The sequence below is a fragment of the Eschrichtius robustus genome, chromosome 7 (assembly GCF_028021215.1).
Source record: "Eschrichtius robustus isolate mEscRob2 chromosome 7, mEscRob2.pri, whole genome shotgun sequence".
Lineage (NCBI taxonomy): Eukaryota > Metazoa > Chordata > Mammalia > Artiodactyla > Eschrichtiidae > Eschrichtius > Eschrichtius robustus.
The window spans coordinates 138,425,033-138,452,915 of record NC_090830.1 but is presented as its reverse complement, the minus strand read 5'-3'; the positions used below and the strand labels follow the sequence as shown (position 1 = coordinate 138,452,915).

The following is a 27,883-nucleotide window of genomic DNA, read 5'->3' as shown; positions in this document are numbered from 1 at the left end:
ATTCTACACAGCAGGGTCATTTTTACAAATAAGAAATGAAAAATGATAATGGTCAGGAGAGAGATGCAGTGAGAATTTCTTCCTAAACTTCGTATACATAATCCTATCCATAAAAATAAATACAACGGAAAAAAGTAAGGGATTTATAGTTTTAATTACATTAATGTGCTTTCAAACAAGGTAAAAACCCCGACACAGTCACTGCCGCAGGCTCGGGGGACGGTCTCATTAACCTCCTACGCCTTGTCCCTGATTCAGTAGGGCTCCACACGTGCTCAAAAGACATTCGTGAGATCTGTCACCATCTTCGCTCACGACTGACCAGACAAGGTTTTAAAGTTCATTTTAATCTTAAAAGCGTTTTTCTCGTGAAGTAACAGGTATATAAATAGTTAGGAGGGGCCTCAGACACGGGGTCAGTGGGCAAGACAGCCGGGGCCTTCTTTCCCGACACTCCAGACGCTGCAGCAGCGCCCGTGGTCTTTTCCCTTCCAGGCTGGCTGTGGCGGCTTCCCACGTCTCCACTGAAGCGCACAGCACTGTGACGCGCTTCTATCACACTGGTGGAAACTTCTGGTCTCTCTACACAGCTAAGAGGAGAGTGGCTGGTTGCTGGCAAATGCTTCCGTGTGCGTCCAGCCCCTGCCTCAGCAGGCCTGTCGGGCGGGGTAAGACCAGAGTGTCCTGCAGCCTCCTCCTTGGCACCTTGGGCTCCCGGGCCATCCCCGCATCATCAGGGGTGGGTCTTGAGGCCCCACGAGACGCGTGCTGCCTCATTCACACAGTGCAGGGCTGAGCCCACTGTGCAAATCCTCCAGCGTTGGATTAACCTCATCTACAACCTCACACCACAAAAAAAGATAAGCTCTCCTGGCTTATCTCACCTGTACCGTTGAAGCCTGGAATGCACACACCTCAGGGACGGAGGGGCCCGTGTGGCGGTGGACGCAGCAGGGCCACACAGTGGGGCCCAGGGGGGCCGCCAGCAACTGGCACTTGCCCACATTGATTTCCACACAGAACACGATGTTCACAAAAGGATAAGCAACAAACGTGCTGATCTGAAGCTTACATTTGTGTTATTAAAACTTAACCGCAGGGACTTCCCTGGTGGCGCAGTGGTTAGGAATCTGCCTGCCAATCCAGGGGACACAGGTTCGAGCCCTGGTCTGGGAAGATCCCACATGCCGCGGAGCAACTAAGCCCGTGCACCACAACTACTGAAGACCGAGCTCTAGAGCCCGCAAGCCTGCTCCCCAGAGCCCGTGCGCCACAACTACTAAAGCCCACGTGCCTAGAGCCCGTGCTCTGCAACAAGAGAAGCCACCGCAATGAGAAGCCCGCGCACCACAACAAGAGTAGCCCCCGCTCGCCGCAACTAGAGAAAGCCTGCACGCAGCAACAAAGACCCAACACAGCCAAAAATAAATAAATAAATTTATATACATATATAAAAAAACTTAACGGCAGCAATTATTCAGAACAGAGACCAATGAAAGAATTTTTTCGGGAAGGAGTATTTTATTATCAATGTTGATTACAGGTGCTGGTGCGTGACAGAAATAAAAGCAGACCAACCTTCATGCCGTTTATTACAATTATTACTATTATTCAGTAGTCCTGATGGCACCTGCGTGGGCGTGGATGTCCCCCCGGCCCACTGCTCCACACGGCGGGAATGAGAGCCTTCCCCGGCACCTGGCCAGGTGCTGCCTAGGTGGGAACACCGCGAAACACAGAAGCACGACAAAGTGGGGCAAAACTTAACTGCCGGGCAGCGCCGTCCCAGGCAGAGTGACTGGGATGGTGGCAAAAACCTAGCCCTGCCCCCGCCCCCAACTCCACACAAGCTTCCAGGCAGGAAGGCAGGGCATGTTGGCAGGAGCGAGGGAACAGGCAGGCGCCACCAGAAAGCTTCTGGATGTGCTGGGGATGGGTAATTTAAACGTATTTTGCAATATCTCAGATCTACCGCGAAGCATAAAGAACCGTGCAGGGAACATTCCTGTACACGGTTGTCCTTTGAACAGTTACACAGTCTTAAAAACAAAACCGTCTTGCATGCTCTAGACATCAGATGAGTCACTTGTGTGATCGCGTACAGGTCTGTGCAGCTGTAACCCTGGCTTGCACTGCGTCTGGTCCACACCACGAACAGAGGACGATTCCTCGTCCGCGCGCCCAGGGAGGAACCCCGGCATGGGTCAGCTGCCTCCAGGGCACGTCTTGGAACGTGTTTTCTTGTCTGTATGTTCGAGAGGTTCCCAGCCCACCCGGCCACTGCCAGAGAGCCTCAGAAGAAGGGCAGGGGCAGTGGTCATGCCCACTGGCCTCCACCTCCACGCACCCCAACATTTCCGTCACTCTGATGGATGTGAAGGGACGTCCCTGTTGCTTTGATCTGCTGATTACTAATGAGGATGACTGTTTTTATTCATTTCCCCCCCATTTCTGTTAATTCCCATTCATGAGTTGTTAGGACTTTCTCACTGACTTAACGATTCTTCACATATTCTGGATATTTATCTCTTTGTTAATTTTATGTGCTTTTGTGGGTTTTATTTCCATTGTTTCATTATGATACAAAGAAGTTTAAAGTCTTAATGTAGTTGGATTTCTTTGTCTGGGTTTGGGGCCTTGTTTAAGGCATATTCCTGCATGATCATTTATCTCAGGACACAATTTTAGGAAGCGAGTCAGAAGGGATCACGACACACTGCATCAAAGTACCTTCCGGCTTCCACTGCCGGGCCGAGAAGTCTGCCCGCAGTCTGAACACCCTTTCTCCGAAGGCAACGGGTCTTTTCTCCCCTGGCTGCTTTTAAGATCTTCTCTTTGTTTTTGGTGCCTTGTAACTTCATTATGATCTGGATGTGGATTTCTGTGCTTCTTGAATCTGTGTATTCAGTGTTTCATCAGTTATAGAAAATTCCTGGCCATTGACACTTTAACTGCTACTTCTCCACAATCCTCCAATTTGGACACTTCTCTCCACTTAGGTTACGTTGGACCTTATCTGACCCTCCGTGTTTTCCAACATTCCATGTTTTTTCTGCCTCTTTGGCTCTCTGAGCTGAATCCTGGATAATCTCTCCTGATCTTTCTTCTTAAAATATTTCTCATCTTCAGCTCACCAATTCAAGATCTTTTCAGCTTCACGGGGTGTGCTAAATTCACACAGTGATTTTTCAACTACCACAGTTTTCATTTCTAGAAGTCCTGCATGATTCTTTTCCGAATGTCCTGGGTGGTTTTTAATGGCCTTATGGTTCCATGTTCAGGTTCTGGTTCCGTCCTTTAACCTGTGAGTACTTCCACATTCTCATTTTATATTCTGTGGCATATGATTTCAGTACCTGATTTCTCAGAGGTCACAGTTCTGTGGTTGTTTCTGCTGGCTTGCTCCCACTGGCTTTCCTTCATGTGCTCAGTGGTTTTCACCTGTGAGCTCCTGTTTAACTGATTTTAATCTGGGGAAATCCTGAGCCCTGGAGCACTGGGAAAGACAAGTCCGCCATGGGTGCCGGGCACCCCTACGTGTGTGTTTTCAGTGGGTTTGCCAAGAATGCGTTTCTTCAGTGCTCTCTACCTGGGCCACATCTCAGGGCTGCAGCCTTGTTTACCAATCTCTGTAAAAGCGGTGGAGCCCCAAGCTGAGTGTGTGCTGGTGTGAGGCCAACCCCGCTGCGTGAGCGGGCTCTGCCCGGGCCCCTTGTGTCACCCCCAAGGCACTCTGACCAAGCTCATGCTGCTCTGCTATGCTGTGAGGAGTGAAGTCCCCTGCCACCCAGGGGCCCCGTGTCTGCAGCAGGAGACACTAACAGGTGGCACGTCAGCCTGTGAACAGTGCGGATGCCCGGGGCTGCCTGTCTGCTGGGACTTACCCTCAGTGAGCTTCTCCAGGTCAGTACAAATACAAACACATGTCCTTGGTGGGGAGGGAGGCTTATGGTCACAAAGGTCAGGGGACTTCATCCTCTCCAATCCAAGGTCTCAGACTGATACATTTCCCTTGGGACCCATCTGAACGTAGATGGATGCCTTTTCCATAACCCCGAGGGTCCCAGTTTCAACTGCCAACCCTGTGTGGGTCCAGGGCCACAGCTCTTGTACCCTCCTGGGCTGCAGGTTCCTGGTTCCAGCTGGTGCCCTGAGGCCAAGGAGGGCTTCCTTCTAGTTCCTGCTCCCTCTTCACTCCTGGCCTTACTGGTTGTGAGCTCATCTATACCCACGAAGAGATTTGTGGCGTGACATCTGATGTTGCTAGGTGTTTGTGCCAAAGCGTTTCTCAGAATGTCCGTCAGTCCCTCACCGGAAGTGGCGAGGTCCTCTGCTCACTGACACCCTTGACAAGCAGCACCCGGCACAGAATCCATCACAGACGATGCAAGAGCATCTCCTTCCATCACGTGAAGCGTGGCATTCCGTAGAACACGAAACACAGACCTCTCGGCAGCACCGCCATCACCTTCAGGACGTGCACAGCCAGGTGGCGGAGGCCTCCGGCCGCCTCATCACGAGGCAGACCACGGACTCACACCAGCCACCGCCACTCTGTCCAAGCACAGCAGCGGCTCTGAGGTCTCGTCCTCCACTTGTCCCCGAAGGCAAACTGGAACGTGGCCACCCCACACAGGCCACAGTAACTAACCTCCCCACCGCCTTCCTTTCACTCATCTTGGAAATAACAAAAAATAAGAAATTATCATCCACTAAGCGTTTTAAAAACAGCCAATATGAACCTCGTACTACGCTTGCTGTTTAAATACAGGTGGAATCGTAAGCAAGGTGAGAAGTATGCTCAGACACCCCATGTTTCCACCTTGCTGCGGCCACCTCCCAGACGGCCTGGAGAACCAAGCCCATCGGGACTCTTCCTGGCAGCCCGGCCCGCCTCTGAGGACATCAGCGTGCTTCGGGCCTGGTCACGACGCAGGGCTCACCTGTCGCAGCCGTTCCAGCAGCACTCAAACTTGTCAAAGATGCAGTCATTTTCGTACAGGGAACACAGCTTGCTTCGAAGGTACTCGTGGACCTTAATGAAAGTACAGGAAGGTCAGAGGGACAGTCGCGTGCAAGGCGTGGCAGGGTCCATGCCGCGGCCTCACCTGGTGGGTCTCGACAGGCCGGCTCTCCATGTTGAGGTCCCACACCTTCACCGACAGGTAGTCTCGGGTCATCATGTACCGACCGCTGTGGCTGAATTTCACGTCGGACACAGAAGAGATTATTTCTGAGAAGAAGGACCTACTGCTGGGGTCTTCCGGCTCTTCAAAAACTGGAAAATACAATGTTTTCAGCTTCTGTTTAAAAACCAGAGAACAAATCATTTTAAAGTCCAAGCGAGACTCGGGCCCTGCCCTGGCACCACTGCGGCCTCCCATCTTCCTGAAGCATAGGACCCAGGCCCTGGCCTGCAACCCAGAACGCTGCTCGGGCGCTGAGTGCGGCCTGCTGAGGCCTCTGCATTAACCTGACGCTTCCCTGCAGATCCTCGGAACGCCAGTCCCTAGCAAACCGCGTCCCATCCCGTCCCTGGCTCAGAAAGACGCAAAGGGCGCTACAGGAGATGCCGACACGATGCCCCGAGCGGCTGCGAGTGCGCTGCAGGGCCCGGCCCTTAGCCGCGAACGCCTGGGTCAGGTTTAACACCGGAACAGTCCCAGCTGCCAAAGCCCGTCAGGAAAGGGGTTTTCCTTCACTGTTCAATAGTCCAGACTTAGGCTAACAAAACCAAACTACTAGTTTCAGAAAGATTCTACAGGCTTCCTTGGCAGACCTTTCTTTCCCTGGCACTTCTGCTTTCTCAGCAGTAACTCGAGTGCCCCCTCACTCGCCCCCTGCCCATGCGCCAGACCCCAGAGCCCCCAGCGCACTGTCGAGCCTGTGGCTTGGTGAATTTTGGGTGAGGATTTCTGTACTTCCTTTCATTTGCAGTGGCTTATGATTTTCTTTTTTTTAATGTAGGAACCTATGTTTGTTGAGTCTGCATTTGAAGTTGATTATAAGCAAGCTGGTGGCAATACTGAGCATTTACTCAAAGAAGTAACTTTGCTGACAAATAAAACTACTCTTGGAATCTAAAATTGTTATTCACGAGTGTTGTCTTGAAAACATAGGCCAAACATGAGAAAAGACTCATTTTTCATTGCAGGAATTCTACTAAAGTACAAAGTTCTTTTAAAACACACTATAGGGGCTTCCCTGGTGGCACAGTGGTTGAGAATCCGCCTGCCAATGCAGGGGACACGGGTTCGAGCCCTGGTCCGGGAAGATCCCACATGCCGCGGAGCAACTAAGCCTGTGTGCCACAACTGCTGAGCCTGTGCTCTAGAGTCCAAGTGCTGCAACGACTGAAGCCCGCGGGCCTAGAGCCCATGCTCCGCAACAGGAGAAGCCACCGCCATGAGAGGCCCGCACACGCAACGGAGAGTGGCCCCTGCTCGCCGCAACTAAAGAAGGCCCGCAAGCAGCAACGAAGACCCAACACAGCCAAAAATAAATAATTAAAATAAATAAATTTATTAAAAAAACCCCAAAAAAACAAAAAAACACACTATAGTGGACTTCCCTGGCGGTCCAGTGGTTAAGACTCTGCGCTTCCACTGCAAGGGGCACGGGTTCGATCCCGGACTGGGGAAGATCCCACATACCATGCAGTGTGGCCAAAAAAAAAAAAAAAGAAAACCACAAACCCCCAAAACCAAAAAATAAAAATAAAACTGCAAGAAAACCCCCCTCCCCCTACACTTTAGCCTCAAAAAGAGACAGAACGAGGCAAAAAGGCTCCTAAGAACCAGTCATCAAGGACACTTCCCATCAGGCTCTGCTGGAGCTGCCCCACTTTACGACGGGAGACACTCTGGACAGACTGACCGATACACTGACTTCGCTGCAGGACCAAGCGTCCAGAACACGACAACCCGTGGCGCTCTGGGCTGGGATGGCGTCACTGCTCAGTACTTGGGAACGTGTTGGCAAAGTTCCCAGGACACACTCTGTATGTCTTGTGACACACAGACTTCTGGTTTTCTACAAAGTAGGGCCTGTTGGTTATGGCTAAAAATAAAAACAAAACCAAAGCTCTCCTCACCTAGAAGGACTTCAAGACTCAGTGGATGAAAGCCTAGAATTTCACCTGAGGGAACTGGCTTCAGGTTCAGCGAAGCTCTCTGGGAACAGAGCCCATTCCGAGAGCCGAGAAAGGTCACAGGTGGCCTGCGTCTCCAGCCTCAGCAGAGGTCCTAGTGCGCAGAGGTGGAGGCGACAAGGGGCTCTCACTGGGCCCACCCAGGGAGTCGGACGCCGCGTGGAAGCGCTGGCAGGAGCGACCTGCGGGCCCCACCGCGGCGCCACAGAAGCGGGCCTGTCGCTCCGCATCCCGCCAGCAGCGCTGCGAGGACCAAGGCCGGGCCTCTGCTCGCGCAGGCACACGCGTAACAAGAAGCACCTCTAAGTCTTCGGAGGTGGCTCAGCGCCCAGACAACACGGGCCCTGGACGGGACGTTTATATACACGCCCGGCACTTACACTTGGAGTGTCGGTCACACAGGGCGGAGGAGCGCATGTCGCACAGCCTGATGGTCCCCTTGCTGCTGCTGTAGACGAGCACGTTACACTGGTGCGGGTGGAACTCGGCCGCCGTGATCACCTCCGTCAGCTCTTCCATGTTGGCCGGCTTGATGTCCACGATGTCTGAAGCGCACAGTTAAGGCAGGGCGCTCGCAGGCATGAGATGACCCACGTGACGAGGTTTCAGAGATTAGGTGTGCAGGAGGCGATTACACGTACTGTATGCCGGACGAGCACACCGGTAAGAGGATCTACGTTAATACACTAATCAGACTCCAGTAACGTGCCCGACGGGCTACATCCATGCAGACATGAGGGCTGCCTTCATCTCGCTGCTACTGCTAGCATTCTAGGAAAAGACTTTCCCAGCAACATAACACACATTAAAAGATAAAGAAGCAAGTGCCCATCTGCACAAAAGTCCCATAGTAACATCCACAAAAATGACACAGACACACGAGTATTGCCAGGTTCCAAAAGATTCTGCTTTGTTAAGTATCTGACACCAAGAGCTTGCTCTAAGTAGTCAGAACAACGTCACATGGTAGGTTGCCAAATACAGAAATCACTCAGCTGAAAAAACAAGGAAGTGTACAATTTGGCTTTGGGCCAAGATAGGATAGCAGAAACAGATCACAACTAAGGAAGCTAAAAAACTTGGTGACACTACAGCTCAAGTCTCCAGACATCAGACAGCGTGGGCAGGGACCCTGGAGGGACTGGAGCCCTACACTGCCCGGCACGCCGTTGTGGCTGTCTCCAGGCCACCGGGCAGAGTGGGCACCAGGCTGCGCCCACGGAAGCATACGAGGCACGCAGGGCCGAGTGCCCGAGAAGAGTGGCCAACAGGCTCTGGAGGACCGGTCAGCAAAGGCCTGTGAGGACACTGCCCAGCTGGGGAAGGAGCCACGCCCACAGATGAGAGAACGGCACCCCAGCTCATGCGAGAGCTCGCCAAAGAGCAAAGCTGGGCTGAAAGCGAAGTGGGAGGTCAGGAGCCACGAGGGCACCAACTGGCCCCTGTGAGTGGATCCAAGGTGTTTTTAAAGTGCTAACAGATAGGGACTTCCCTGGTGGCGCAGTGGTTAAGAATCTGCCTGCCAACGCAGGGGACGTCCTACGGGTTTGAGCCCTGGTCCAGGAAGATCCCACATGCCGCGGTGCAACTAAGCCCATGCGCCATGACTACTGAGTCTGCGCTCCAGAGCCCACGAGCCACAACTACTGAAGCCCGTGTGCCTTGAGCCCGTGCTCCGCCAACAAGAGAACGCACCGCACCGCAACGAAGAGTAGCCCCCGCTTGCCGCAACTAGAGAAAGCCCCTGTGCAGCAACGGAGACCCAACGCAGCCAAAAATAAAAAAAAACAAAACCAAAAAAAACATTATATATATGTATATATATAAAAGTGCTAATAGATAGCAGAAAGCACATGCCTGTTTCTATGCTGTATGATCTCAGTTGCAATGAAGGGCATCTGAAGCATGACGGTGGGACAAAATCTTTAAGAAAACCACGAAAGATACGACTGCATAAATGAACCCTTCATGAATTAGAGTCCTCACAAATCATTGAGAGAAAATGTGAGCTTCCGACAGGAGAAAAAAGTGACAAAGGACAGACTCTGAGACAAAGGGGTATAATGAAGATGAGAATGACCTATCCAAGAACAATCCTATAAAAATGTTGCGATATCCATCTGATGAAGGATACTAAAACTTCTATCTGTGATTTCTAAATGCCATAGATTAATTCTCAGGTCATCTGCAGAAAGATATGTTTCATGATCACTATTTACTGAAATGGAATTTATATGATATGTGTGAGCATTTGCAAAAATTCGTCGTGGACTTGCTTCTACCATAAGGTCCATGGGCTTCAATACTGGGACCTAAAAATGGAAGGAAATAGGAATTCAAAACAAAGATCCCAGCAACTTAAAATCAGAACACTTACAGTAGGTAACAAAAAGGAACAAATCTGTATGCACAGTTAAGTAACAGTATGTACAGACAATACTCCAAACAAGCAACAGCTTCTGGCTGCTCGGTAAGCAGATGGCCCCCGACACTGATGCCTGACGTGGGGCCCGAGTCGAGCCCCCCTTCCTCCTCTGGCCTTGCAGCCACGGACTCCAGAGTGAGAGCAGGCGCATCGCCTCGTCGCCCCCCCCCCACCCCCGCGCCCTGCAACAGGGCTGGGCGTGCGGGGTGCAGGGACTGGGCGGGGAGAGCACAGGAGAGGCCTCTCCTGACCTGGCGCCCGCGACGCGGCACGTTCAGCCTGCAGACGGCAGCGGAGCTGCTCACTTAGACGGCAGAGGCATGTCGGGTACGTACGTTATACTTCAATAAAAGGCTTTTTAAAAAAGGCACAGAAACCCTGACTGCGATGAGTGCTGTGGTCAGGAGGGCTCCCAGGGAAGGGGACGTCTACACAGAAAGGGAAAGGGAGGAGAGGTCAGCCGGGCGAAGGACGAGAGGGAGGAGCCAGCACAAGAGTGGCCACAGCCAAAGGCACAATCGTGGGTGACGGTGTCACATGTGAGAAAAAAAGAAAAAAAAGCCCAACATCACTGACATCTAGAGAAGCTTTAAAATCAAAACAAAGAACTAAAGTGTGCTATTTTTTAAATTAAAAACCCAAGGAGTGTACCTAGAAAGGGTAGGAGAGAATCTCTTAATTTAGTTTTCTCCAGCCAAAATGCTGTAAAAATGAACTTGGGGAAACATGTATAAAAATACTCCCCTCATTTTAAACCAGCCAAGTGCTGAGCACACGCTTCCCTCCTCTGGTGCAGGAGCTGTTGGTTCCACGAGGGACAGGACAGACCCGTCATGCCCTCTAACAAGTCTCTAATTAATCAAAATGCGAGACAACTGTAATATGGATAACAGAAAGAGCCCCTTTCTGGCACCAAAATAATTTAAGAGGAGAACAAAATTTCTGTTCCCCTTTCAAAATTATGTTTTCCTCTTCAAGTTCAAAGGAGTCCATGAACTCACAAAGGTAAATCCACATACAGAGTGACCTGGCCTGCGATCTCTCCCCCACCGCACCCCACCCTGCAACTGTGATGACCTCACACCTGTCACGTGCTTTGCCACGGCCCCCGACGAGACCAGCTTGGTTAGGCTAATTGTAGAACAGCAGCCTTGACCAGGGCGAAGACTGGGCCTCAGAAGCCCTTACAGACTTCCCACAGCCGGGACGGACGTGAGCATCACGGTGGAGAAGCAGGCCTGGCTGGGAGGCAGGGGGCTCCCTGGAGAGGGGGAGCGTGCCGGGCCGGGTGCAGGGGAGAGGCGGCCGAGACAGAATCGGTGCACCCACAGGGCACCCCGGGCCTCATCCTTCCAGCGCACTTACAGTTTCCAAGGAGCAGTTTACATGGTGGTAACTGTAAAACTAGTGTTACTGTCACCAACAGTGATTTACCTACAAACTGTCACTAATTCACGGGCGGGAAAGCAGCAGCATGGCACAGAGGATCCACCACTTGGATCAGAACATCTTGGTTCAAATTAGGGTTTAGATTTGAGCAAATTACATAGCTTTCTTGGCCTCAACTCCCTGGAAACAGGGCGATACCACTGACCTACGAGGTCCCACCCCACCCTTCTCCTCGGCAGTGCTTACCTGTTACACCCACTGTGCTCCTGTCGGGAGCACCCCCTGCACGCGGGGCTGCGACTCCGTGCTGGGCGCCCGCTGCCCCAGCACCTGCGTGCACGCGGCCAGCAGAGCACGGGGAAAGAGATCGAAACCCACCACACGCACCCTGCGCTGGGGCCCTGCGGGGCGCGGGATGGGGAGCTTCCTGCAATTCCGTGCCCTCCTCTGTAGCTCCTCAGCTACTAATACAATGTGTCCACTCACTAGGTCTTCACCTGATAGATCACACTTCCGCAAAGGGTTTAAACCTCGCTGAAAAACCAACCAACCGGCCGACAACTTTCTAACGAACCAGGCGGTCGGCTCGGGGAGCGCCTGAGTGACCGCTGGTCTCCGCTGTGGCCCGGCCCATCGGCAGCACCCCGGGGTCTTACCAGGGCGCATCTGGGCAGGACTCAAGCTTGTTTAACCTCCTTCTCATACTCCATTTAATTAAAGGCACCACCCCAGGACACTAGATTTTAAATTGTACTCAATTTCACAGATGTTAATATGTGAAAAAAATCGAGATATTAGAGTTGATAAAGCACAGTCATTTCATACTGTACCTAGGGGCACCAAAGAGGGAGTGAAGAACTTATTTCATACTGTACCTAGGGGCACCAAAGAGGGAGTGAAGAACTTATTTAAAAAAAAAGAAAAAGAAGAAGTAATGCTGCTCATGGATTGATGGGCAAAGAATTCTGGTCAGAATCTGCCTTAGCTAATAACTCAGAGGAAATCCAATGAAGGCCATCCTGCTGGTCCACAGGTCATCTCTCTATCTGCAACCCACGCTGCTTCCTCCAGGGATGTGTGCTGAGTTCCAGCTGCTCCAACCCCACCAATGGGCTACTCTGAACCTTCACAGTGAAAGGCAGTGGATGTACTTAGAAAGATTTGTTACGGAATTAAACCGGAGTCTTTTCTTTAGTAGTAGTATATTTTCTGAAGATGTGTGACGTTTTTGTTTTTGTGAGACTATGAGGACTTCCATTGTAACAAGTATACATAAAAATGATTACAAATAACTTTCAAGATCAAGAAGACAGACCCCACAGTATTTCTATTTAACAGTACTCTCTAAACAGCCGACTTAAGCATCGTTACTGATTAATCTATGACAAGTACCGGCTAGGTGAAAGAAAACGTGACGTGTACCCGCAGTGCCGTGACGCTAGACGGATCTCGAAGTCGTCCGTCTTCATCTTGTAAGTTACAGCCTTCTGCTCGTTTATCCCGTTCACTTATTTTCCATAATTTAATAGTTTTATCTGAAAATAAAAACCTCATTCTCCATATTCAAAAAAAAACCATATATCATGCACCACTATTAGCTGAGTATCACACAAGAAAACTCTGTGGTTCTATGCTGGTTTATAAGCTAGGAGTATTTGAACATTAGTACTTCCAGTTGTACATGAACATTTTGTTTCCTACACTAAGTAAAGATGTAGAAACGTCTGCAGAGTTGAGAAATGTAACACTGCGAGTGTGTGTGCGTCTGCGTACTTTGAGTTTTCAACCTGTCACTTCCGGCCTACCTAATACTTTACCCTCCCCCTAAGTTTAAAGCAGAGATAACCTCCAGAAGGGTTAAAATCAAAAAGAATCTACACGCAGAAAATTAAAAACACAGCCTCAACTCAAACGGCCGCGTAAGGAAAACAGCTCTTACCATTTGTCGAGAGCAGAAAACGAGCAGCACTCTGTCGTGGTAACCACCTAATTTTATTGATTTTTTCTTCAATTTCTAGACTCTTCAAATAGTCAAACTCTGGTTCGTGACTTTGAAAGGTACTGTAAACGTTATATTCCCCCCTGGAATGAGGGCGGCTTTTATTCTGCAAGGAAACATGAAGCCATTTTAATGAACAAAGCACAGTGCAGAGAAACGTTCAGTTCTCCCAATTTGAATATCAAATGACCACACACATTTTTAAAAGTTAATAAAAATCCTGGGTCAAAAAAATGTCAAACAGATGACGCTCAGAATTACTTTACTTGGAAGAAACAAATAAGAGAGCCGACTCCCCAGCTTTCTCTTCCACTTCTGGGCATCTGCTCTAGGGCAGGGTCTGGAGTCGAGCTTCCCTGCGTGTACACTGGCTCTGGTCGCCTCTGCGCTACCGGAGCAGCTTTGAGAGAGGCCAAAGGGCCCATAGAGGTGGCAGCGGCTGCAATCTGGCCCCGTGGAGAGTCGGCTGAGCTGGCCCAAGTCCTCCAGGGGTGAGCCACAGGGACGCACACTTCCCCATCACCTGTGACAGCCAGCCAACACACACCCGTGCCACCAGGGAAGGGGACTGCTAATTGGCAGAGTCACGAATGGGCAGTTATGGCAAAGGAACCAACGAGGGCAAATCCTGCAGCACGTGTAAGAGAAGCAAGTTGCGTGAACGCATCCATAGTAAGATACCTCTTGTGCAAAATTTTAACACACACAAAACAACTCTACACATTGCAGTAAAAACAAAAGAACAAACTATCGCCAACTCGGAGGAGGTAGAGGGATAATAAAATAAGATGTGGAAGTAACATGGAAAGATAGAATGGGGGAGGGACACAGCGCGTGCTTCATCTACATGCCCAGGGTTTCCTTTTCTAAAGGAATAAAAGCCTGAGTGGTGGGTTCATAAGTATATTTATATTAATCCCTGAAATCTTCTGCATGTCCAAAATGACATTTTCTATGAAATAGTAAATACTTCATAATTAAAAATCAAGGAGACCAGTATTTTAATTCTTGTTCTATAACCAGTATCTAAAATCTTACATTTTTAACACATTAGTGTGTGTGTCAAATAAAGTGAACTAAACAAATAACCTTCATGTCTAGATAGACACCCCTTTACGTTTCTGAATCAAGATCATGTAGTATGAGAAAAAGCTCCCCAAACCACCTACATCTGTCTACTGCGCTGCCCCGGGAAGTAAGTGCTGCACAGCCCTTGCGATCAGATCAAAGCACTCCTCAGCAGGACCGCGGAAACCCCTACCACGTGTCCCACGGGTGTGCTGGATTAGAGGCTTATGCTATTCACACTGCTCTCCTTCTTCGTGGCCCTCACGCTCCCTATGAAAAAGTCTAATACACCAACGGATACTTCTAACTCTCAAATGAACAAACCGAGATTGAAATATTTAAAAGGGAAAATCTGTGGAATCGGTCAGTCCCATGCTTCAGACGTGAATCTCCGAAGAAAAGCACCCATCACGGTGCTGCCCGTCCTTCCCGGGCCATTCTCTCCGGGAACAGCGCCCTGCCTCTAACGCTGCCACTAACTGCCCTGATCTCTGCCCTCAACTCCTGAAACCCAAGGCCCTCGCTAAACCCCGGCCTTGTCCTCCACCCCGGGACCTCGCATCAGCGCCCGAGGGCCTGTCCAGGGAGAGAGAGGAACAGACCAGGGGAGAGGAAGGGACTCTGAGGAAGGCTCGCAGGGCACAGTGACTGCACGCCGAGCAGGAGGGTGGAGCTGAAGCGGCTGAGACCGCCGGTCCGGCTGCTGGGGACACGGGGACGACGAGGAGAGGGAGAAGGTGGGCCTCGCTTTGTTTTGGGACATGCTGATCCCTAGTTACAGTTCTGACGTTACTGGATGGACCACGCAGAGGGAAGGCATTCTGCAGAGGGGTGGGAGCTGTGGGGCCACGTCCACAAACTCTGCTCGCCCCAGACTGACACACTAGGGTCCCTTGGACAGAGGGCTCCACCACTAACATGGAAAAAAAGCTCGAAAACCACGTTGCCACCGAGTTTCCGATGGCTCCCTCTTGACTGAACGTCCTGCACCTTCCCCAACCAAGCAGGGTGCTGCTCTCTCCTCCAGGAACCCTGTACGCTTCACGGATTCTAAAGCACATGTTCTGACACCTCTGGAGGCTTGCTGCAGTTTCCGATCGAGAGCTGCTGCAGTTGGACCGGCAGCCGCCTCATCCCAGCGGTGCTGCAATATCATCAACTGTCCCTTTGATGATGGATGAAGACAGAGTCTTACCCACACTGGAAACACTCAAGTCCGCAATGAGGATTATACAGCAACCACTAAAATATCTGAAAGGCAGATGGGATACAGAACCTCTTCTTATATTAACCAAAATACGAAGAAAAAGATGGGGAAAAATGTTGCCCAGGATTTCTGAGGTTACAGTTGGTCGGGCTTATCAAATTTAAACAACTTTAGGGACCTGCTACTGTACAAATCTGTGGCAACATGGACTTAATACATCTTCACTGAACACAATATGATAGCTTCTCAAAACTAAAATACTTAACACATTTTATAGCAAGATGCTTGAGTTTTATCATAATCTTTCGTATTTGAAGCTAGCCTATTTTTAGGTTTAAACAATGACCACCCCCCCCAAAACAAGAAAAAACTTCATTTTCTATAAGGACATCATTCAAATGGCAGACTTTACGGAGCTAAAAGTGAACTCTTAAATTTAAGATAGCTATGGCTAAGTAATGTTAAATAATCCTTCTGCTAAAAGTATTATTCAAACACCGCCGCCGACTTTTACTTCTGTTGAAAAGGGTAAAGTATATAGCTCTTTTTTTTTTTTTTATTTTAGCACCTTTAATTATTATTTATTTATTTATTTATTTTGGCTGTGTTGGGTCTTGGTTTCTGTGCGAGGGCTTTCTCTAGTTGCGCCAAGCGGGGGCCACTCTTCATCGCGGTGCGCGGGCCTCTCACTATCGCGGCCTCTCTTGCTGCGGAGCACAGGCTCCAGACGCGCAGGCTCAGTAGTTGTGGCTCACGGGCCCCGTTGCTCCGCGGCACGTGGGATCCTCCCGGACCAGGGCTCGAACCCGTGTCCCCTGCATTGGCAGGCAGATTCTCAGCCACTGCGCCACCAGGGAAGCCCTATAGTTCTTTTTAAGTAGCACTGTGTGATGATCCACCTCCAAGATTATAATTATAATCTAATTATAAACTTATCAAATTGTCTGTGAAGATTTAGAAAGATTCATGATAATATATATGATATTCACAAAAGAATTCTCACCATCCCGAACCAGAAAAAACACAATTAAAAAATTTTTAATCAACATTGGAGCTGCAACAGGTATATTTTAACCAGGAGATGTTGGGGGTCCAGGGCTTGCCCCCTACAGACGCCACCAAGTGCCCCTCTGCAGTGCAGGGCTGGCACTCCCTGCCACAAGGAAGGGAGCAAGGGCCCACCCGCCTTGACACCACAGTTGTTTTACCACAAGAAGTTAGAGGGCAGAATTTGGAGATGAAAAGCCACTGCACGCTGACCAGCTAGGAAGCAGGCAGGAAGGGCGCTCTGTCGGGAAAAGGCAAGGCGGGCACCTCACGGAACCCCCGGGCCTGGCTGCGCTGAGGCTCCCGCCTGGGGCACCCGCACAGCAGAGCCTCATCCTGCCTTACTGGGCACTCGGCGAGGCCCGCTCGCCAGAAACGAGAGACGACAGGGGCTGGCAAGGCCTGGCAATAGCTCCCATTCTCCTCTTACGTGTAACTGACAAAGTAGCGCTCCTCTCCCCTTTTCCCCCGGACGGGAAGGACCTGATAGCCAGTGTTCGTTGAGTGAGGCTCATCTGTGGCTCCTCCAAGGCCCGCGTTCTGAGGCCCCGGCCCTCGAGGGTGCGGCCAGTGCTGCGGGGCACTCAGAGTGCCCGCACCAGCCAGCAGACCCTGGGGCTGGAGGCCAGCACCTCCACGGCCGGTGAAGGGGTTTCACTCGCTCCGGGATGACAGCAGACAGATCCAGAACCCCAGCAGCCTACACCCTTCACTTGGTCCGCACCGCTGCCTGTGACAACCTGGGGCGGGGAAAGGACTCTCCGCCCGCCCTACAGATGAGGGCACTGGGGGCTTAACGGGACTTGGGGGCTGTACGTCCGTGAGCGGAAACACAGGTCTTCTCGTTCGCCCCGAGATAATTTCTGAAGGAAGGTGCTACATGGTGAATGTGATATAATGGAATCGAATGAAATCAGACACTGAGAAAATAATTGTGCTTCCTTCCTTATAAGTGATGTGAGAAGTGTTGAATGATTTCACTTGGTTTGTGGACTGTAAATTACTGACCTCTTGTTCACGCTGAAAAATAACCACTCTGCCGCCCTTGTCTCCTGTTGCAAGAAGATCTCCAGAGTGACTAAATTCCACAGTTGAGATGACATCAGCTGTCAAACAACAGAAGCAATTTAACAGTTTATGATTCTGAAAAGGGTTGTAATAAATATTAAAAAAAATCAATAAAAAGGATCAAAAGAAAGATACACACATATAAAATTTCCTCCAAGGATAAAGCAAAATTTTCATGGGAAACTTATAATTACCAAGCAGCCACTTCTAGGTTCTGGCGCCCAGAGCCCATGTGGATTTATGGGTCACTGATCCAATGCCTGGTCTCTGGCACACCAGCATTTATCTAGACTGGGTTGTCTTGATATAAGATATAGGGTAGAAATTTAGGAAATTAATTTTGAAAAAAAACAGAAACAGATAAAAGTTGGCTCTAGAAGACTGCTGCCTAACTTTATAATGCATGCCTGAATTACCTTTAAAAATAAACCTGATTCTTACATTACATTAAGAATGGTTGGCTTCTGTACAAAATAACGTTACAGACAGTACAAGTTCTAGTGACTGGTTGGCTTCTGTACAAAATAACATTACAGACAGTACAAGTTCTAGCTTACTGTCTGGGTAAAGTCACTGCCATTGATAGCGATGACATCGTTACCTAGTGAGACACTGCTGGTCAGACACCGAGATTTCTACACCATCAACACCAAGATCTGGACATCAGCTCACAAGGGGTAAAGGCCACAAGGTACAAAAACAAAGTCAAGCCTGGAAAAGTCTCAGGTGTCCTAAGGTTAATACTTCAGGTAGAGGAAACGGATCTGGATTTACGACACAGACTACTGGATCAGGAAGAATATCCCGGGCTGGGCTTTAGGGGAAAACCACTTTCTCCATAGTTCAGACTTGCTGAGCACTAAGAATCAGACAAAGGTACGGGTCTGGTCTCCCAAGAGGCTGCTGTGAGCTTGTTTTCTGACTACAACTGGACGCTTCACCTTGGCTGCCGCAGAAAATCTCCTCTCTGGCTGCTCCGAGGAAGGGATGGATCACTACAGACCCGTCCTCGCTGCTGGGGCCCCAGCTCAAAGGGCATATCCTACCAGCAACCGAGAGTGACCTCTCTGGGGTGCCAGGGCCCCAGCATCACTGAGGTCGTTAAGTGTGTACACACAAATAGCACTAAACAGCTGTTATAAATGACCTACCTACTAATGAGAAATGGACTGCAAAGTTGAAACTGCTTGAAGAATGCTTCCGAAAAGTGGTCATAATATACTGCGATTCTTAAAGGTCTGCACATACATTTATTTGTTAATATACAATATCCTGGGCTTCCCTGGTGGCGCAGTGGTTAGGAATCCGCCTGCCAACGCAGGGGACACGGGTTCGTGCCCCGGTCTCGGAAGATCCCACATGCCGCGGAGCGGCTAGGCCCGTGAGCCACAACTACTGAGCCTGTGTGTCTGGAGCCTGTGCTCCGCGACGGGAGAGGCCGCGACAGTGAGAGGCCTGCGCACCGTGATGAAGAGTGGCCCCCGCTCGCCGCAACTGGAGAAAGCCCTGGCACAGAAACGAAGACCCAACACAGCCAAAAATAAATAAATTTATTGGGGGAAAAAAAAATATATACGATATCCTTCCTGCAAAGTAAGTTCTTATTTACTGCATTGGTATGGTTTACTGACATTTAAGAGCACACCGAATTCTACCGCCTGGGATTTCTTTTTTTCTTTTTTTTTCTTAAATCTTCAGTAAGTCTTGGGGAAAGGATTAGGCTTCTTGTTAGAAGTGTCCCTTTTTAAATTAAATTACCTGAAATAACCTGATTTGCTTAAATGAAACTAAAATATTCTGTATTGGACTAAAAGGAACTAAAAATTTATGTCATTTATACCCAGGGGGTGCACAATATAATATAATTAATGGTATTCTAGCTCTGTCAGTGATTTTCTTTTATTCATTCATCCATTTATTCATTTATGGCCGCGTTAGGTCTTCGTTGCTGCGCGCAGGCTTTCTCTAGTTGCGGCGAGCAAGGGCTACTCCGTTGCCGTGCGCGGGCTTCTCATTGCGGTGGCTTCTCTTGTTGAGGAGCACGGGCTCCAGGCACGTGGGCTTCAGTAGTTGTGGCTCGCGGGCTCTGGAGCGCAGGCTCAGTAGTTGTGGCACACGGGCTTAGTTGCTCCGTGGCATGTGGGATCTTCCCGGACCAGGGTTCGAACCCGTGTTCCCTGCATTGGCAGGATTCTTAACTACGGCGTCACCAGGAAGTCCCTGTCAGTGATTTTCAAACTTCATTAAAATGGAGTGAATCTTTTAAGAAAAACTGCATGACTGCCAGTGGTGAGAAACTATTTTCATTAGGCTACGTAAATATGTATGAACCTAAAATTAGAAATACCCTCTGCAGAATTTAGAAGAGCTCTAAAATCAAAATAAACAGACAAACTAAATACTAAAATTGCACAACCAATAAAATTTAAATCACCTGCATGAATTTAATCCGATGGGTATTACTGATGCCATAGCATAAATGTGGTCCTGACTGAGGGCACCCAGTTGGGCATTTCAAAAGCACCACGGACTGTGCAGCGACTCAATTCTGCCACTTGTTCTGCCCCAGTGCCCCGCGGCTCCTCGCGTGGCGATAGTGCAGTGCCTTCGCGATGGCACAAAGAGCGGCGATGACGCCCTTTGCTGCAGGGTGGCCGCCTGGAGGATGCGAAAACCATGCAGAAGGCCCAGCAGCCCCTGAGGAGCATCTGAGACTTGCAGTCAAGCGTGGGGACAGGGCACAGGGGCCCCCCACCCCAAGGCATCAGGAGGAAACGGAAACGCGTCCTCTGCCAGGCCACCAGTGTGAGCGGGCTTCCCTAAGCGCTGTGGACGACGGCGGGGGAGTCTAAGTGTGCATCCGCGGCCTGGGGCAGGCTCCCTGCCAGACGCTGGGCCCCGAGATGGCGGGAGGTCTGTCTGCTCTGCTGACCTGCTGGGTCCCCAAGCCGGGCCCCATCCGGTGAGGCAGGAGCACACGGCTACTCCCACTTCTGGTTTCCCGAATGAATGCTGGCTGCCAGGAGTGGACCGTTCCCACAAGGGTTCCTCTCCAAACCACCAAAGCCCGAGAGAAAAGGCCTCAAAATTCAATCACCTGAGGTCCTTAAAGAAATGGCCAACCACAGGAAAGCCCTCCAGCTGAAAAGCCCACCTGCTCACAGACCTGCCTCTCTGCTCCACAGTGGCTCCACTTGAACAAGAACCAAGAGCTCAGGGTCGAGAGACCTGTGAGAGAAAACGTCACAACAAAGGAGGCACGCGGAGGGAAGAGGGACAGTGAACCAACAAAAGATCAACGAAACTGACAACTACCCTGGGCAGGGAGCTAATCCCTAAGGAGAGCGATGACGTCAGAACGTGGGCCTCGCGCCTGTTGAGGTGCCAGGCGCTCCTCAAGGAAGCACTCGCCTGGACTAACCCAGGGGGCCTCACCACCGCCTACGGGGCAGGCGCTGGGCATGGTATCTGCATCCCACAGCGCAGGGTGCCAGCACATCCAGCGGGGTCCTTGGAAGACAGCAGCATGCCACGAGAAAGGAAAAACACGAAAGTGCTCCTGGAAATTCAAAGGGTAATAATAATAATTTAGAAACTCAAGACCTCTTCTAGAAGGTAGAACAAAAAGACAAAGAAGTGGACAATAGGAAAGAAAAGATAATGAGAGGATAGGTTTAGGTGGCCCATCGCCCAGTTACCAAGTTCCAGAAAGATGACAGAAAAAAGGACGGGAAATATCATCAAAGGAGTAAGACAAGCGTTCCCTTAAACAGCAGCAAGTACATTCCTAGGCTGACAGGGCACAAGGCGGGCCCAGCACGATGAATGAACAGGCCCGGCCCAAGGCCCGTCTCTCTGAAATGTAAAACACCAAGGACAAAAGGGAGATTCCAAAATTCTCCAGAGAAAACAGGTCACACAAGAGAGGAATCAGATGGCATCCCACAGGAGGCAGGAGAATGGTGAATGGAAGACCATCTACTCTCAAATTCTAAGAAAAAAATTTTCAACCTAAAATTCTAAACCTAGCCAAATTCTCAAACAAGTTTGAGGGAGGAGTAGAGATGTTTTCAAACATGCAAAGAGCAAAAACAACGAAATCCCTTTATCAGGAAACCACTGGAAGACGCAATGTGGCAAAATGAGAATAAACCAAGAGGAAGGAAGATGGGGATCTGACATCTCAACAATGGCGAAGAGGGTCCCAAGACTGGAGCCACGCGGTCGACAGGCCTGGAGAGAACAGTCCAGCCTGAAGGAGACTGCGGCCAGGAGAGGTCATCTGGGGAAAGGAAAGAAGGGCTCGGGATTATCTGCTGGGTTTGGGTAAAGTCACTGCTAGGTATCTGACAGATTTGCTGAAGTGACTGTTTTTTAAAAAAGCACTAAAGACAAAGAACTAAGCATATGAAAAAATTAGGCAATCATTAGCTCTAGACAAAATGAAAACTTGTATGAAAACGAAAATGTACACTTTAGTTCCGTGATGAACAACATTTACAAAGTCAGCATAATACTGATGTAACCAAGACTCGCAAGAGAATTCTCTTAAAGCCTCTCTTTAGGGGAGGAGGCGAGTATGTGTGGGTGGAAGGTGATGTTAGCAAAAAAGCTAAATCATCAGTTATGATGAACAGGAAGTCAGTACTTACTGTTCAGACTCACAGATCAAAAGCTAGCAGTGCCTGACGTTCCTCAGAGGCTGCTAAGGATGCTGGGAGGGGGCAGTTGGTAAGGAAAGAGGCACTGGATGTCAGATACCATTACTGCGCCACAAGGAAGCAGGGACAAGAAATGGGGAGGGGGAGGACTCGAAGGGGAAATGCAGTCACTGGGGTTTTTAAAGGACAGAGGATATAAAGTCATGTCTGTGTGCCCTGGGCATAACGTGGCAGCGGGGGTAGATGTGGACGGTGCAGGAGTGAGAACAGGGTTACAGGACGAGCAGGCAGGGACGGAGATGCAGAGCGTGAGCCGGGGGGTGGGGGTGGGGTGAAGGGGGGCGGGGCTGCTAAGAGTCAAAGGGGGAGGTACAGGCGATCTGGGAGAACGTATGAAGGAGGTCTTCTCAGAAAGTCAGGAGCGACCGCACTAGGGAAACACAGGTCTGTCTCACAGCATCAATGCCCATGTGAGATTTGAGGGCAGTAGTTTTCTAAATCCAGCAAACGTCCAGAATGACTACTATAAGCCAGTGCTGCACAGGCACTGGGGACACAGCGAACAAGGCCAAGTCCCTGCCCTGCTAGGATGGACACTTTTGTGAATGAATCATAACCAGCACAGCTCCTGCAGCCGCGTGTTTCCACCCTGCCGGGTGCCTTGGGTGCAGGCTGAGAGTAGGCAGATGCTCGGTTCAACTAGGTTTGGGGTTTTACCAGGAGTATGAACCCAGGGGCTGAGAGAGGCCAGAAGGTTAAGAGCGAGCCAGAAGTAACACAGCATTAGACCCTGGAACCCAGCCGAGGGGAGGGAGCAGAGCAGGGAGAAGGGTGAGGGACAGGGACAGACAGTACCGAGGAAGGTGCAGTGGGGGCAGGAGCCCAGCTGAGCTGGAAGCATGGGAGGGAGGCAGAAACCCCAGGGGAGAAGCACCTTAAACTGGTACAGCTGGTGACGACCAGGATGCACAGGGTTATGGACTAGCTCAGACGGGGCAGCACCGAGGAGATCTAGAACCACGCCACTGGATCCCGGAGCCTAGAACCACGGGCAGATCACTTACACAGATACAAAGCCACAGAAATGAGGGAAGACAGGCAGCTGTGGTGGCAGATTCTGGGGGGGAGTATACAAGTGTTTTGTTATATTATTCTTGTACTTTTCCAAGTTTTTAAGCTTTTCAAAACAAAAACATACAGATGTGAGTATTTCATTTCCTCTACTTTCATCAGTCTCACTGCCACTGTCTTATGTCCAAAGTGACCATAATCTCTGGCTGAATTATTGTGACAGCCTCCTAAGCACCCCCTCCCCCCACCTTGCCCCTTCGAGTCCAATCTCCACAAGGCACATGGAGGGATGTGTTTAAAGGAATAAGTCACATTACCACCCTGCTTAAAACCCTATCAATACTCAACTTTCCCAATCAAAATGAACCCACAACAACAATTAGACGGGAGATGCAGTTTCCAGCAGTTTGTTTCATTTTCTCCCTCCCCTTCTCCTCTAGTTCAAGATGTGCAGGGCTATTTAAACACCACCTCCCAGCCTGTGATCACAGTGTGTTCCTGATAAGGAACACAGCTCTGCTGACCTACACAGCCATCAGCAGGATTAATGTCTGCATGTCCCTCATGAGACCACTACCCCCCTTCCTCACTACTAGGAACTGCATTAGGATCAGTCCCAGAAAGTGGTCACAATTAAAATCAGTCATCTACTCCCCACTAAGGTATCATCAAAACTAATCCTAGGCCAGTAAAATAGGAAATGGTGTTCAACCTCTTCAGCCGTCAGGGAAAGAAGGCAAGTAAAAACCACACTGAGACACCACTACATGCCCAGGGAAATGGCTGAAATTAAAGACTGTTCCAAGTGTTCGCAAGGATAGGGAACAACAGGAACTCTCACACACCACTTGTGGGAGTGAAAACTGGCAATATCCACAAAAGCTAAACGCCCACACATCCTAGGACCCAGAAATCTCACTCTAGATGCACAGCCACCAGAAACACATACGTGTACCATTAAAGCACTTACAAGAATGTTCACAGTAGCATGTTTGCAAGAGAAACGACTCAAATGCCCATCAACGGTAGAAAGGATGCATAAATTGTGGAATGTTCACATGGTGGAGTACCACACAGCAGTGGAAGTGAACAAACAAGCACTGCACATAACAATACGGATTAGTTTCATGAAGAAAATACTAAGGAGTACTTACACCACGATCCTATTTATATTAAGTTCAGAAACAGGGGAATGGAATCCATAATGTCAGCAGCTGGGGTGGAATAGGGCTGCGGGTAAGGGTTGGGTGCTTTCTTGATCTGGGTCATTTCCCAGGATGTTTGCATTTGTGAACACCGCTGTGCTGCACACTTGGGCATCTCCCCTGTGTCCTGTTTACTTCTATCCATCTTCTCTGCATTTGGCCCTGTGCTTCCCCAGCCCGACTCGAGAGTCCACCCTCCCCGAGCCTCTCTCTGACTACAGCCTCAGCCTCTCCTTGGAACGCTCCCTCCATCTTCTTGCTCTGAGACATGCCGATCCCTGAGTTCCCCCAAAGCCCTCTCCGGTGGCGGCTGTTTGCTCCCCAACGCCCGCGCACAGATTTCCGTCTGATGCTCCCAGACCACTGATCCCCCCTACTTCACAACACCCCCTTCACACCTGTTCCTCTCAAACTTCCAGCACCTCAGCCACCCACACCTCACTTTCTGTTAATAATTCTGTGTATTTCTCTGAAGAACAGAAGTGCCCAGAAGAGATCGTCCACACACACCCACGAGCAAATATGGCACCTGCGGGGACTGATCCCTCCTTCCCTGTGGCAACGGGAGCAGCCGCTGCTTCTAGCTGGGACCAACCAAAGCGGGAGGCCCTGTGCTACTTGGCCTCCTCGAGGGCTGCGCTCCGCCGTCAATCATCCCTCCTCTCCCCTCTAACAGGCTGCTCCCATTTTCAAACAGGGGCGCTGCAATCGCTCATCTTAAGGAAGAAAGCGGCCCCACCCCTCTTCTGGCCTCTGCCGCATCTCGGTCCTCCTAAAGCCGAGCTGGCTGGCTCACTGCACTCACCGCCTTCCACTCTCTCCTGAGACCCCTCTGAGGACTGTCTGCTCCCACCACTTGGCAAGTGCACCTATTTCAACCCACCCAGCTCCTCTGCCACCATCACCAAACCAGTCAACTTTCCCCGTGCATGAATGTGTAAGACGTGAACTGAGGGTGTGGCCATTTATCTCACGCTCCCTTGCACCTGTCAGAGTGTCATGCAGCCACATATTATATGACTTCATTTAAATGAAATGTGCAGAACAGGCAAATCCATAAAAACAAAGTAGGTCAGTGGTTGCCAGGAGGTGGGGGAGGAAAGATTGAGAAGGGACTGCTGGTGAGTTTCTTTTGGGAGTGACGAAAATGTTCTAAAATTAGCTAGTGGTGATGGCTGCACAACTCTGTGAACACACTAAAAACACTGAACTGTACACTTTAAAAGGATGAGTTTCATGCTATGTGAATTATATCTGAATAAAGCTGTTTTTTGAAAGTACACCATAAAATGACTGGATCAAGTCATTAAAAGGGTCTTCGCGACTTGTAATCTTTCTCGGTTATATTCTAAAAGTAGACCACATTATTTCAAGTTTTTCTAAACAAAACCCTGCTATGAATTTTTCAGCAAAACACTATTTTTAATCCTCCTTCCATTTAAACCTAAAGATCCCTTGCTTTTGGTTTTGTTCTGTTGTTTTGGTCACTTCTTGCAAAGCACGTGCATAAGGAGATGAAGGATATGGTGCATCTTCTACTGTTGTTTATCGGAAAATTAGTGTTTACATCATTCCCTAACTAGGTGTCTTGCCTAATGAGTTTCAGTAGACTTCAAAACTTAGGAAACCACATTTAACCTGTTATTAAAATTAAAGCCCACTGGAAAATTAATCACTCTTTTCAAGGAAAATCCAATTCATACAGAATATTCCACTCTATTCCCCCCACTACATGCTAAAAATTAGAAAGTTTTAACCCAAAAGGCTATCTGACTGTCCGTATTAACCTTTCTCCCACACTTGAATTACAGCTAGGAGATTTTATGCTTAATTTCATGCTTAGTAATTCTTTCGGTAAATTAGAACTGTGTGGTCCACGGCAGAAGCCTGATCCAAACCAAGCCAAAGCACCCTGTAACTATGAAGGACAAGGCAATGTCTCTCTAACACAATCATCAACATACTTACTATAGACTCTTTTGAAAATTAAAAAGCAGCATCTTGCCCTAAAATGATTCCAGCCCACCTCTGCACACTGCATCTGGAGCAATTTTTATTTTTAAACACAAATGCGATTGTGCTATTTTCCCACTAAGACACACCACGTGAATCCCCACGGCCCTTCGGAGAAAGATCAAAATCCTCGTTCCTTCTCCCCTTTGCTTTCTATGGTCTGATCACCCAGGCCTCTTTCAGTTTCCTGAACTGGTCATAATTCTCCCTGTTTCAAGCCCTCCTCCACGTTCTACTCTGCCTGGACCACTCCTCCCATCCCTCAACCCAGTCCATGTCCATCCATCCTCCACTTTAGAGCTCAAAGGGCCGCTGCCCAGGGAACCCCTCTGACTCCTTCTGGAGCCCTCATCACAATGGCGATTCACTAGTTAATTGCTTCCCTCCTAGGACCATGTCTGTTGAAGAGCAGTGCTTGGCTCAGGGTACCTTCCACACCATGGACGGATGCACAAGAAGCAAAAGGATGAGGAGGTCAAAGTTCATTTCTTGCCTCGGGTCACTTACTACTCTCAGCAAGGTTTCTTCTTTCGGCCCCTCCCCCCTGCTGCATACCCAGACATGTAACACCACACAGCCCCTCACTGGAATTTCAGACTCAGTCAAGCCAGCAAGAAGACAGTGACTAGCACTCCTGTCATCTGCAGTAAAAAGAAGGTCACTACCTTGAGGAGCTGGTACCAAAAGAAGACTAACCTCTGTCTACACGTGAACCTAGTCCATCACATTAGAAAAACACGGCTGCTAATGTTTCTCCTTCAACGCCAACTTCTGTTAGCATCTGTTAGGAACCCACACAGCCCTGAGGTTCTTCCTTAGAACTAAGTACAAAGTTAAGTATATTTAAACACACATGAAAGAACTCACAGATATCTAAGTTAGAGAAACCCTAAAATAGGCAAGATTATCAAGTAAGTGAGAACTTTCCCAGGTGAATGATAAAACAAGTCAGAGTTTACCAAACTTTAAGCAATTACCCACCCCCACTTTGTGATTTTTTACTATAGAAAAAACTTGTAACAAGCTATTTTTGACCAGTCATTTCACTCAATGCATATAAATAATCCAATTTCCAAACACCTTTTCAGGAATACATTTATTGTTTAAGGGTAAAAATGTAAAAAGTGCATTCAATGACCAAAAACAACATAAGAAATGAGGTTAGAAACGTACCATTTCTATTTCAAAAAATCCGTACCTAATTCTGCCATAAAATGGAATGAAATTCTGATACATTCAAGAGAATGAGAAGACAAGCTACAGACAGGGAGAAAACATTTGCAAAAGACACTTCTGATAAAGAACTGGTATCCAAATATACAAAAGAACTCTTAAAACTCAACAATAAGAAAACAACCCAATTACAAAATGGGCGAAAGACCTTGACAGACACCTCACCAAAGAAGATAAACAGATGGCAAACAAGCATATGAAAAGATGTCATCAGAAAATGTAAAGTAACACACAAAACCGCTACACACCTGTTAGAATGGTCAAAATCCAAAAACACTGACAACACCGAGTGCTAGAGAGGACGAGGGGCAGCAGGAACTCTCTCACATCGCTGGTGGGAACGCAAA

The 27,883-nt window shown here is 49.3% G+C and overlaps 1 protein-coding gene across 4 annotated transcripts in view; it reads right to left on the bottom strand.

Moving 5' to 3' along the window:
- The window catches only part of PPP2R2D (protein phosphatase 2 regulatory subunit Bdelta), a 43,555-nt gene that overhangs the window by 933 nt on the left and 14,739 nt on the right, over positions 1-27,883 (bottom strand). The window contains exons 3-9 of one of the 4 annotated variants that reach the window (XM_068548767.1): positions 17,294-17,391; positions 12,904-13,069; positions 12,387-12,499; positions 9,285-9,462; positions 7,531-7,695; positions 5,109-5,278; positions 4,944-5,035 (exon numbers count right to left, since the gene is read on the bottom strand). In XM_068548767.1, coding sequence (XP_068404868.1) covers positions 4,944-5,035; positions 5,109-5,278; positions 7,531-7,695; positions 9,285-9,462; positions 12,387-12,499; positions 12,904-13,069; positions 17,294-17,391 — 982 coding nt within the window. Of the gene's footprint in view, positions 1-4,943; positions 5,036-5,108; positions 5,279-7,530; positions 7,696-9,284; positions 9,463-12,356; positions 12,500-12,903; positions 13,072-17,293; positions 17,392-27,883 lie in introns of those variants that run through there. The other 3 variants (XM_068548768.1, XM_068548769.1, XM_068548770.1) reach the window with 3 other exon arrangements.